The sequence below is a fragment of the Musa acuminata genome, chromosome BXJ2-8, assembly GCF_036884655.1.
Source record: "Musa acuminata AAA Group cultivar baxijiao chromosome BXJ2-8, Cavendish_Baxijiao_AAA, whole genome shotgun sequence".
In the NCBI taxonomy this organism is placed as follows: Eukaryota; Viridiplantae; Streptophyta; class Magnoliopsida; order Zingiberales; family Musaceae; genus Musa; species Musa acuminata.
In genome coordinates this window covers 49679989-49692006 of record NC_088345.1, presented here as the reverse complement: position 1 = coordinate 49692006, position 12018 = coordinate 49679989, and the positions used below count along the sequence as shown (strand labels likewise).

Below are 12018 nucleotides of genomic sequence, written 5' to 3'. Positions count from 1 at the left end.
TTGGACGATCTGAGATTGCTCATCAAATGCTGGGAAGAGAGAGAGAGAGAGACGAAAGAGAAAAGTCAGGGAACATGGAGCATGGCTACTCCCGAGGAGCTGACTGCTTGACAAACGATGACAGAAGCAGAGCTAAAGAGAGGCGAGCAGGGTGGTCGTCCCAGCAGGGGATCCATGTATGAAGGCACCGTCCGGCTAAATTCGATGGAGCAAAGACCGGTGGAAGATGACAAGGAACAACTTTGACCTGCTTCCATGGCGATGCCACTCGAGAAGAGACTGCTACGCGTTCTGACGTCTGAAGAGTAGCATTAACTCGCTGTTGGTGGCATTGCCATCGACGCACAGGGGGGGTGCCGCCGCGGTACACCGCCTTCTGCTCCCGTGGCTGGGAGAGAGAGAGGGAGTGCAAGGAAGAAGACAAGGGGACCGGGAGGGTGGTGGGGCCCACGGGCATGGTGGTGTTGGGCGAGGAAGGCGACGAGGAGGGCGCCATGATACGTCTGGGGAAGCCGCAGCGGCAGCAGGGCGTGCATGGCTTCCTCCTCCTCCTCCTCCTCTCAACTCATCCTCCTCCCTCCTCACCTCATGTGTACGCTGGCGTGACCGAGAGGGATGATTACATGTTGCAACGCAGGAATCCGGCTGCATCATCGAATCAACGCTGTATCCAACATGGAAGCACCTATGTACGGATCACGGACGCACATGTCGGAACAATACAATGTTGATAGGGAGGGCGAATGCGTCCATTCCCCGTCGACCGTCACAGATTCGACATGTGAACACGTCTACCTGATGGATAAAGACTCTTCTAAATATCATCCCTAATTCGAATAATATTTCTACCAACACTTATTTATGATCAAAGATCATCATCGATTATTAAAAAATCTTTGATCAACGATCTAACAATCTTTTTTTTTTTTTTTTCCTTTGAACATAAGCTATCTCAATCATGATCCGATTTACTTTTTTTTCTACAAGTCTCGTCCTCCATCTCTTTTCTCTTAGCTTTTTTTTCGACTAACGTCGAAAGCATTAATCGACAATAAGACTAATCGAATACTACTCGGTATAATATCATCAAAATTTATCCTTTTTAATATTAATTAATTATTATAATTTAAATCGAACCGCAATTCAGGAAGAACACTAAATAAGAAGAACAAATTTAAAGTAACATTAATTAAACATCATATCCCCTAATTACAAACAAGCTTCAATACTAGTAGAAACAGTGGGCTGGGAGATCTCAATCTCATAACATTCGGACTTTAATTATGACTTCGATCAGATTAGACAATCTTTGCAACGCCGGCATAGTTGGATTATGTAGATCTTCGTACAGACATTTGAACGGCCCACAACTAACACGGCCGAGCCCATACGTGAAAGATTTGTCTGACGCTTATTTGGAGTATGTTTGCGATTCGAACATCGGAGAGTACTTTTGCTGGGCATTCGTCCTGACATGACATTCTCCGTTCGGATGTGCTCTAACTCGAAAAAGTCTTCCATCTCTGAAACCCGTCAGCTACAAATCAGTGTGACGTTACAAGTGGAGTTTCTGCAACCAACACACACTAGTAAATGGAGGATGCATGATTCAACGACGGCGAGGGTTTATGGAAGTTCCTCACCTCTCTTTGTCTCATGACGGGTACAGCGAATCTTGTAGCATCCAATCTTCCGAAGAAGTCAACGGGGGCGGCTGCATGTTCTTATCATTTGATGAGGCTGACAGTGTCGTGGACCAAGAAGAGGTGTTTCCTTGAGTAACCCTTCCTGCCAACACAATCTTATCCTTTTCTTTCAGTGATCCCTCAGATAAGGTGAAAGGTGATTGCCATCACCCACTTTCCGCCATTAACCCCCGGTGCGGAGATGAGGATGAGCTGAAGGAGAAAAAGAATGAGAGAGAGAGAGAGAGAGAGAGAGAGAGAGAGGTGATGGTGGTGGTTGTGGGATATACACTTTGCTATGGATGTTGGTGATTTAGTGAACGAACCAATTGAGTACCTTTTGCCAAATATCATCACTGAGATATCTTTTTTAATGTTTTCCAACTCTATCTATGCCACTAAAAACATGAGCTGATAGATCAAACCAAGGGGTCCTTTTTAGGTTTTGTCTGAGCTATCATCACTCCATCCTAAAAAATAAACCAAAAAAAATATTTTCATTACGTTAAATAATGTGTAAGCCATTCAAATATGAATTCGAAACTCATCATTCGTATAACAATACACTAATTATTAGAATATCTCGAAAGAAATATTATTTGTATAATAAATAGTATACCGATCTTATACGTGTAAGATATTCTAATATTCAAATTAGAGAACACATCGAAAAAAAGATAAAACATAAATGTAATAATTAAAAGTGCAAAGAAGATTTCTTTTATCTGAGTTGCTGATAATTAATGTTATACATGATCCGTATTTACATCTGTTACGGGTGATGGTCTTTCAATATATATACAATATATGATATCAAACATTTCCTCAAGATCCAATATTAGGAGGTATCAAACGAATTGCTTCTGTCATCATCTTAAACTAAACTACTTAACTTGGGTTAAACTAGTAATCAACACCCAATTAACATAGTAATGCCATGTACTGACTCTGGTCTAAGTTGTTAGCTTCTCCCATTAAACCTCAATCGAATAATTTAATTAGTATAGAGTAATCAGCTATATTAATTGCCTAGCAAATGACCCACTCAATATTCGATTGTGTTTAAAATTTATTTGGAGAAAAATGTTATTCTGCATGCTATTGAGCTTTTAGAGTTTTCATAATAATTTATGTCTTAAATTAAGGTTTGTATTTCTATTCCTATTTTTTCTTATCTTATTAATAGAGAGGGCTTGAGATACTTTAAGAGCAACAAGAAGATCCTTTATCATCTTATTTTTACATTATTGTTGCCCATATTCTTTCATGCTTGTTTTATAAGACAGTTGATGATAATTTATTTTCCCCCATTTAAATTTAAGAATTAGATATTTATCTCTCACGTTTATGTATACAAATGATATCTTGGTGTGTTTTAGGACCAATAGGAGATTTTGTAAAGCCATTAAGGGTATTTTCAAGGTGTATAAGGTTCTTACAAATCAACATAATAATCTGGGTAAATCTAAAATATTTTTGGTATAAGGTTTATATTTCACTTTTATTGAAATAATCTATTTTGAATATGGATTACTGTTTTGAGAATGCCTTAGTATTTGATTTGATCAGGGATGGTTTTTGGGAGATAGATATGACAGACAGATTTGGAAGACTGACCTCAAAGGACAACCATCAACTAAGTTAAGGGATATTAAGAGTGGCAATGGTTTAAGTGAGAAATGTTAGGAAAGGCTTTGGAAACTGCTGAGCTATATAGGCTTCCAACAACTGGGAGACTGGCAATGGTTTGAGTCTTTGTGATGTTGCAGCTTGTGTGTTGTGTGGACGTGCAGGACCATGTTTTCTTTGAATGCTGGTTTGCATGCGAGGCATGGAGTGGAGAGTCGACGAGGCTTGGTAGAGAGAGAGGGGAACGACCTCACTAAAACCAGCTATGGTCTTTTGACAACCTCGATTGGCTATTGATATGAAAAGCCCGTAATGAGGCAAAGCTTTAGTTTATTATATATTATATTGTGAAGTTTTGATGCTGTCTAAGAGATGTTTAGGGAATAATCGATTACTTTTGATAGTGCTTTTGACATGTAGAAAGGCAAAGGAGAGATAGGTTTCCTCCTTCGTTCGAGATAATGCATGGAAGATAATTAATTCGAGAGCGAAGTTATTTACGATTAAGCATGGAAGGAATCTTCAAACTGGCAGTGGAGTCTAATGCTGAATTATACTATTATGAAAGTATTTGAGAATCAAGATTTCAAAAGGATATGCTTAGTCGTGTAGATAAGAGAAGAGAAGAGAAGAGAAGAATAATGCTTACTGGCTAGCATTTGTTAGTAAAGAACGATATAAATTATATCGGAGTTTGACTCATTTTGCTTTTGGTGTAACTTTTTTTTTTTGGGATTAATTTAGTGATTTATAGTTATTTTGATTTTGAAAAAATAATAATAAAATAAACTTTTGAGAAGTGGAGTTGAAGTGACCACATAAATGACCCTTTGGTGCTTCCTTCCCCATGACTCCAATATATTTTGCACATAATAATAAAAAAAAGAAAGAAGAAGAAGAAGAAGAAGAAGAAGAAGAAGAAAAAGAAAAAGTGCACTCATGTCTGACCACTCTCAAATCCTCATCTGACTTCTCCTTTTGGTGTGGCTAAGAGAATGGCTTCACACACCATATCTCCCTCCCATTGGCACCTTCATAAAGTCTACCACACCACCCATCACAAGATTATGCCTTATTCCACCTCAAATAACATTATATATATATATATATATATTATATATAAGAATTCCCACTTGTTCATCCCCCTCGGCTTCAGCACTGCTTCTTCCATGAAATGATGCACCCAAGTACACAAGAATCTTTAAACAATAAGGTTCTGTTATCATTGTTGTCTTCCTCCATCATCTCTCACTCGGGAAAGCAGACCTACCCATTGGCTGCCTCCTCATCCATCTTCCTCCACAGTGAACCCTAATCACCACCCAAGCTTAATCCACCAAGCAACTGCTCATCACACTCGTTATCCATCGAGCATGATGATGGGAATCGAGCACACCTTTCCTATCCGAAGAGACCCAAAGAAAAATATCATCTAGTGCTGGCAGATCATGTATATCTTCCTCCCAAGTCTGGACACCCTCCTTGCAGCCATTGGTCTACAGCAGCTAGCGAGAAGAATATCTCGAAAGCACAGGTTGTCTATAGATATATCTACTATATATTGTAGCTAGAATCTCAAAGGATATGCCCGAGAAGAAGAAAGAAGAAGAAGAAGAAGAAGAAGAAGAAGAAGAAGAAGAAGAAGAAGAAGAAGAAAGGAGAGAGAGGTTCGACAAGGTCAAGACCTATATCTATCCATCGACCGTTCGCTGGCAGAGGCAAAATACGAATCCAGAAAAAAGTAAACTGATGGATTGTGGTGCATGTCACACAACCTGAAGTGGAGCTGCTTGTCACACCAAAAGAGGAGGGAATAAAGAGGGCCACAAGAAACAAAAAAAAACGCCACAAAATTTGAAGTACAAAGGGAGTCACATGCCACTACGTATGGCTTTGGTCAAACCTGATTAGGGTTTTGTACTGTTCATCTCCCATGATCCTCCTTGGGGTCCCTCTCCCTCTCCCTCTCCCTGCAGCCTCACTCCACGGCGATCGAAGCCAGTGTTTTACTGCACCTTGCTGCTCCACATTCTCCCCATTCGGAGATGCTAATTGCCCAAGCATAAAGCTAAAGGCCGTGCTTATTGCCCACTTTCGAAAAGCATCGCTCTGTTGGTACCTTTTTAATCTCGAATCATTGCCTGGAGCACAAGTAGATGGATCATCATGACAATGCTGAGTTTTTATTTGTGGCCAAACATGCTTTAGGTGTGCATGTATGATGCACGCATCGTATGGGTATATTACGATCGCAGGCGGATTCCGGTGAAAGCCGCGGCGGGGAGGAGGAGGAGGAAGAAGAAGAAGAAGAAGAAGAAGAAGGGATTGACATAGCCTGAGACGTGGAACCCAGGAAAGAAAAGAGAACATGCGTGGCTTTCCTCGTTGGATTGAGGTGGGGAAGGTAAAAGTAAACCTTGGAAGGAGAGGGACAAGGGGAGGAGGAGCTGCCAGATGTAAAGCCCACCCATTAGTGTAACATATGCTTTCTCTCTCAACCTGACAGGTCTCAGGCAACCACCTCCAATATCTGAGCCAACTGCCCACTACTAATACTTTGCACCCATTTATAATACAGGAAGCTTCCATTACACTTAGGGACAAAATTATGATGCAGAAAGAAAGAAAAGGAAGAAGCATCTTTGCACTGTTCATGCATTGCCATCGCCCGCTGCACTCCCCCCACTATCATCCTCCTCCTTGCCTTCCGCAATTTCCGCCGCCACCACCACCTCCTCCTCCTTCTTCTTCTTGTACTCTCCGTAGAGGTAAGAGCTGAAGCTCCAGATGCAGAGCGCCATGGCCACGGCCTTGCCGCCGCCGAACGCGTCGCCGAACACCAGCACGCCGCCCACCACGTTGACCGACAGCAGCGCCGTCATGCAGATGCCGCTGTTCACGGAGGACGTCAGGTACACCATACCGGCGGTGCCCAAGAAGCAGAGCTGCCAGGCCGCCACCGTGGCCGCCACCACCACCCAGTACCGGGCGACGCCGAGGTTCCACTTGCCCTCCCTCCGCCACCCGCCGGTGGCGAACATCCCTGTCGCCGCCAGCGCCGTCGCCGCCGCCTCCATCAGCACCTGCACCTCCACCACCATCCGGTACCCGCTCACCTCGCGGTAGACCAGCTGCATGAGCGGGAGGTACACCGCGAAGAGCCCCGCGGCGCCGAGGGTGGCGGCGAAGCCGAGGAAGAAGTGGGCCCGGTCGACGCCGTCGGGGCGGTCGTGTTTCGAGTTCAAGGCGAGGAGGACGGAGCTGAGGGTCAGAAGAACGACGCAGTTGAGGTTGGAGAAGGTCAAGGGATGGCGGACGAGGAGCGCGGAGAGGAGGAGCGTGAAGCCGAGCTGCGACGACAGGAGCAGCGAGGAAGTGGAGACCGACAGGTAGGACACGCTGCAGGAGAAGAGCAGGTTGTTGACGCCCAAAAGGAGGCCGACGAAGAGGGACAGATAGAGGAGGCGCGGAGTGAGGCCGGAGAAAGGACGGGAGGAGGGAGACGAGGCGAGGCATATGGGAAGGAGGAGGAAGGGGAACCCGGCCGACTGAACCAGAGTGGAGACCCACCGGTTGGAGCCGCCGTGGACGAAGTAGTATCGCGAGAGGAGCGAGGAGGAGAGGGAGCCCACGAAGAGGATCGTGTAGTTGGCGGCCAAGAGAAGCTTTCTCGACCTCCACCACCGGTTCCCCGCTTCGCGTGTCGCCAGAGCGGCCTCCGCCACCTCGCCTCCTCTGCTTTCTTCATCCAGCCGGGGGCGATTGGCTTCCTTCGGGGCGAGGTTTGCCATCAGACGCGGATCGAGAGGAGGAGAGGCAAGAGGTGGATCACTTCCGTGCTCTTGCCTTGGGAATACTCCTCCGAGCGAGCGTTTACGTCTTATAAGCGTGGGTTGGCATGCTTTTTGCTGCACTGTGCACATATATAATACCACGGACGTGGATTCTCCTCTCCCTCTTTCTCTCTCTCTCACACGCTCTCCTCTCTTCTCTTTCCCCTCCCTTACCTTTCCTTTCCTCTGTAGCTTTTCGTTGATCTGTGCATGTGACGTGATTGAATCGAAGTGGGAATATACAATATTCTGGGGCCGTCTAGTAGCAGCCACCGGAGTTGTTTAAGATGAAGTGGGAACGGAGGAGGAAACCCACAGGAAGGGCCATTGGTGAGGAAAGCGCATTTGGGAGAGGCAGTCGACGAAGTGCGAGCCCGCATGCCCTCCGTCCTCGCCGCAACAACAACACGACAAGACTAAAAGAACACACCTGCCGGAGTATATATATATATATATATATATATATATATATATATATATATATATAGGTGATCCTATTTCTTTTCCCTTTCTTTCCGTTCTTTTTCCTATGAATCCACATCACAATGTTTTCAATAACACTAACAAATACTATAACTTAGTATAAAAAAAATTTATATTATAATATTTTTTTACTACATTATAATGTTTTCTTGCTCTTGCAACATGATGTTAAAATACTACAATCATAATAATTTTTATAATATTTATCAAAAATATTATAATTAGATCGCTCTATAGAAAAGAGTAAAAAAAAATTCTATATATTAGAAAAAAAAATGATGTTTGAAACTTCTGAAAATTAAGATACTTCTCGAGAAACATTTAAAATGATTTTTTTATACATTGTATAGAATTAAAAAATTATACTAAAAAATCTATACACAAAATATAGCTGTAAAATGAGACTTTGTTGTCTGATCAATTCATAAAATTTTATGACTATTATGATATAAATTCAAATAATAATAAGTTGACTATTTGAATAATACGTCGGCATCACACTATGTGAGGTGATAAGAGACCGGGAAAATGATTGTGGGAAAAAAAAGGGATAACCATGAAAAGGACAATAACAAAAGAAGAAGAAAAAACAATGATGGTTAGATAGATGTTTTAGGAGAAGTCAACAATAAGAATATATATATATAAAAAGTCAATTCACTCTTGAGAATGCACTTTATTTTTTGTTAGAAAATAAATTATCCTCAAAAGTAAGTAAAAATAATTTTGTTTAAATGTATTATGATCAATATGAATAAAAAGGGTCCAATTAATTTCGTGTTGGATCGATAATCACATTTAAATTGATGTAATCTCTATCGTGAGACTCTAATATGACACAATCATACATTATATATTATTTATTTGTATTCGGTCTTACGTCATTAGTCTTTGTGTGAGGTTAAATAATGTTTGGTTTAGTCCATCGTTCGATCATAGAGGCCAATCGGGCTATGCACGCATCTCTAACAATCGGACGGTTGAGATCGTATGTACTATGCTTCAAATCCAAGTCGCGTCCTTGTCACATCCGACGGCCCCGATCGGTGGATCCCGCCCGTTGCTGATGCTCCTTACCCCGGATTAGGGTTTTGGGTATAAAGGGCGAGCGACGGGGAGATGGCGGCCGGCGCTCTCGTCTGCTCTCTGGAGTTCTCTCCCTCGGCGTTTAGACCGTCGGAACAAGGCAGGACCCGACGGTCGTACGCTTCACGATGGTGAGCTCCTCGTTCGCGCAGTAAGCGCGGTATCTTTCTCCATTAAATCCTTTCCGGCTTTAGTGCTAATCTTGTGTTGCATCGAAAATTATGAACTTTTTGTTTGGATGTACCTTTATATTGATGTAAACTGATGTTTTATTAGTTAAGCGAAATGATTGGACGTGATGTTTGCTTCTAGTTCTTCAACTCCTGCAGAAGAGCTTCTCAAATGTAGAGCACAAGGGGCATGCTTATGAAATGTAGCTTTGTAGTGGCTTTTATATTCAAAGGGGTTTTGTATAGGGTGGTCGTCGAGGAAGTTAACATTTGAGATTTTTTTTTTTAGTTCACCCTTAAATTAGTGCAAAAGACAATGTTTTTATGGATCGTGAATATTCCATTTGGATATTGCTGCCTTGTCCGTGCACCAGATGCGTTTTCTTATATAGTTAACTCGGCAAACTTCTTCTATGTTTGTGTGCTCAAATCACCATTGCATTGGCTCTTTGTGTTTTGGACTAGTAGTGTTGCCATGTACCTTCACTTGTCAAATTCTTCCTCTAATGGTGTCTACCTTTTCTCTCATTGGCATGCAGACGAAGCGCACCAAGAAGGCTGGAATAGTTGGCAAATATGGTATGAGATATGGCTCGGTCTATGCTGAGATTCTGGCCTTGCTTATGCAAGAACTATTATTAGTTTTCAACTGCATTGTTTTGTGTTTATGTTTTGTTTTTGTGTATTTCAGGTACCAGATATGGTGCAAGTTTGCGGAAGCAAATCAAGAAAATGGAAGTTTCTCAGCATGCAAAGTACTTCTGTGAATTCTGTGGGAAGGTGTGAATTCCTTTGCTTCAAATGTTCTTGCTTATTGTTAAGGTGTCCTTATAACGCTCTCATCATAAATGCTTATGGTGTCAGCTTGACAATTAGCTTCTCCTTCTGATAATGTAATGGATTGGATTAGCTGGAATGATAGGATGACTAGAGGCTTGCTATCTACACGTTTAAACTGATAATTTTATGTAGAGATTGATGAGTTTGATTAAAATCTTAGCCATTCTCCTTCCAATGACATTGTTCAGATATAAAATGCTATGTTCATTAATTTGTCTCGAGTTTGGTAAATGATTGTCAATGTTATGTATAATCCTGATGATTGTGAATATTCCAAAAAGCTGAATATTTTGGTGTAACTCGGTTTCTTTTGTGTGGCTTAGATATTTTTTGTTGCTTCTTGTTACTTTACTGTTCAAGAAGATTGTATGTGACTTATATTTCTCCTAAGTGCTGCAAAGGGTGTGATTTCAAAGTATCTTGGTGGTGAGCATGCATCTCAAGTTAAAATACACATAATTTATCATGACACGGACTACATTATGTTAAATGGCTAATGGGCGTTGCAGGATTAATGATATATCATCGGTTGAAGTTATGTACTTTGCATTGGGCCTATTTTGTCAACATGTTTATGATATGAATTCTAATCCTGGTTATCTTTTTGCTAGTAAAACTTATTTATTATAGATTCTTTGTAAATTTTCTTCTATCTATTTTAAGTTCTTGCCAATGAAACATGTTGATTTTGGTTTCTTTTAGTATGCCGTGAAAAGAAAAGCAGTTGGGATTTGGGGCTGCAAGGATTGTGGGAAGGTCAAAGCAGGCGGTGCTTACACATTGAAGTGAGTACATGATAGCTTCTTACCCATCTAAATATTCAAATCTCTTTCTTACGTTTTGGTACTGCAATTGCTTGCAGCACTGCTAGTGCTGTTACTGTGAGGAGCACTATTCGTCGACTGAGAGAACAAACCGAAGGGTGAAGAGCCGAGGATTGTGCATTCATGCAATTCAAGTGCTAGTTTGGATCAGCGATGCATTATTATTATTATATATGAGAAACTTTGATAAATATGGATATGCTAAATCTAGTATTTTTGAAGCATGCTACTGCCAGGAGATATACTTGACTTTGCAAACTCAGTTTTTCTTGCAGCAGAAACCATGGAATTCTCTTTTTTGTGCTGACTAGAAGAAAAACAATTCTTTAGGCATCTGATTACTTTTGGATGATTTTTTTTAATGTTTAGTTTGTGGTGGATCCTGTTAATAATGAGTGAGATGTCCAAATATACAGGGATGAAACTCATTGTCCCTTGGGCACTGTGCAGATTGTTCTCAGGTACATGATTATGCCCATAAACAAGCTTCTTTCTTTTTACAACCAGCAAATTTTTTCCAGTGGCATAGCTTCTCTGACCTACTTTAGAGAAGGAATGTTGACACATCTGCTGGTCACCAAAGTCTATTAGTTTGAATTGAGCACATTATGATTTTGAATTTGTTCTGACTACAGGTCATTTGTTGTGTGAAGTTAACATTTACAGACATAATATATGAATTAGTCAGTGTTTCGTATCACATCATGTGATTAGATAAAAACAGCAAATGCAAGATAGGACTGCATCTTACTATTTTCATATCAATTATAGCCCTAAATCTATGTCTAATGAATTGTTTTTCTTGGTGGCAGTGTATACTAATTAATATTGACCAGAAACTAATGATATTTTGTACCTATATAAATTGTCACTAAGGTCATAATTAATGAAAATTGATGAATTCAACTGACTTTTATAATTTTATAAGACAAATAAGCAAGAGATGGAATGTCACAAATAGAAAATGTATCAAATCATTAAACAGAGATATTTGTAATCACAGTTGTGAGACTATACTGCATTTCTCTTTTGGATGATAAAAGGAAGTGAGAATAATGCATCATTGATGCATAATCATAGTTACGATACTAAATGTGTCATCACCACACGCCCACCTGCCGTCAATATATATATGTATATGTATATATATATATATATATGTATATGTATATATATATATGTATATGTATATGTATATATATATATATGTATATATATATATGTATATATATATGTATATATGTATGTATATATGTATATATATATATATGTATGTATATATGTATATATATATTTGTATATATATATATATTATATATATTATATGATTCATGTGAATATAAATAATAAACATAAGAAGAGGAGTCTCATGTTGTCGCCGGAGCTCTAATTACCCCCAAACCCCTTAAGCTGTTGCGTGCGCGACTTCCTGCTCCCGCTCGTCGCCGCTTCCTGTGTGTTTCCTCCT

General features: G+C 40.7%; 2 protein-coding genes across 3 annotated transcripts; one reads left to right on the top strand and one right to left on the bottom strand.

The window, feature by feature from the left end:
• Positions 1-5673: 5673 nt before the first annotated feature.
• Positions 5674-7208, bottom strand: LOC135619997 (probable purine permease 4). The gene has a single exon (XM_065122555.1). The coding sequence runs from the start codon at positions 7103-7105 to the stop codon at positions 5966-5968; it is 1140 nt and encodes a 379-aa protein (XP_064978627.1). The 5' UTR covers positions 7106-7208; the 3' UTR covers positions 5674-5965.
• Positions 7209-8708: 1500 nt separating this feature from the next.
• LOC135619993 (large ribosomal subunit protein eL43z-like) lies at positions 8709-10883 on the top strand. 2 transcript variants are annotated; one of them, XM_065122538.1, is made up of 5 exons: positions 8709-8847; positions 9426-9465; positions 9578-9666; positions 10429-10511; positions 10589-10883. In XM_065122538.1, exons 1-5 carry the CDS (start codon positions 8845-8847, stop codon positions 10650-10652), a joined length of 279 nt encoding a protein of 92 aa, XP_064978610.1. In that variant the 5' UTR covers positions 8709-8844; the 3' UTR covers positions 10653-10883. The 2 variants fall into 2 exon arrangements, with proteins under 2 accessions (XP_064978610.1, XP_064978609.1); XM_065122537.1 differs by lacking the exon at positions 8709-8847 and having other exon boundaries at positions 9420-9465.
• The last annotated feature ends 1135 nt before the right edge of the window (positions 10884-12018 follow it).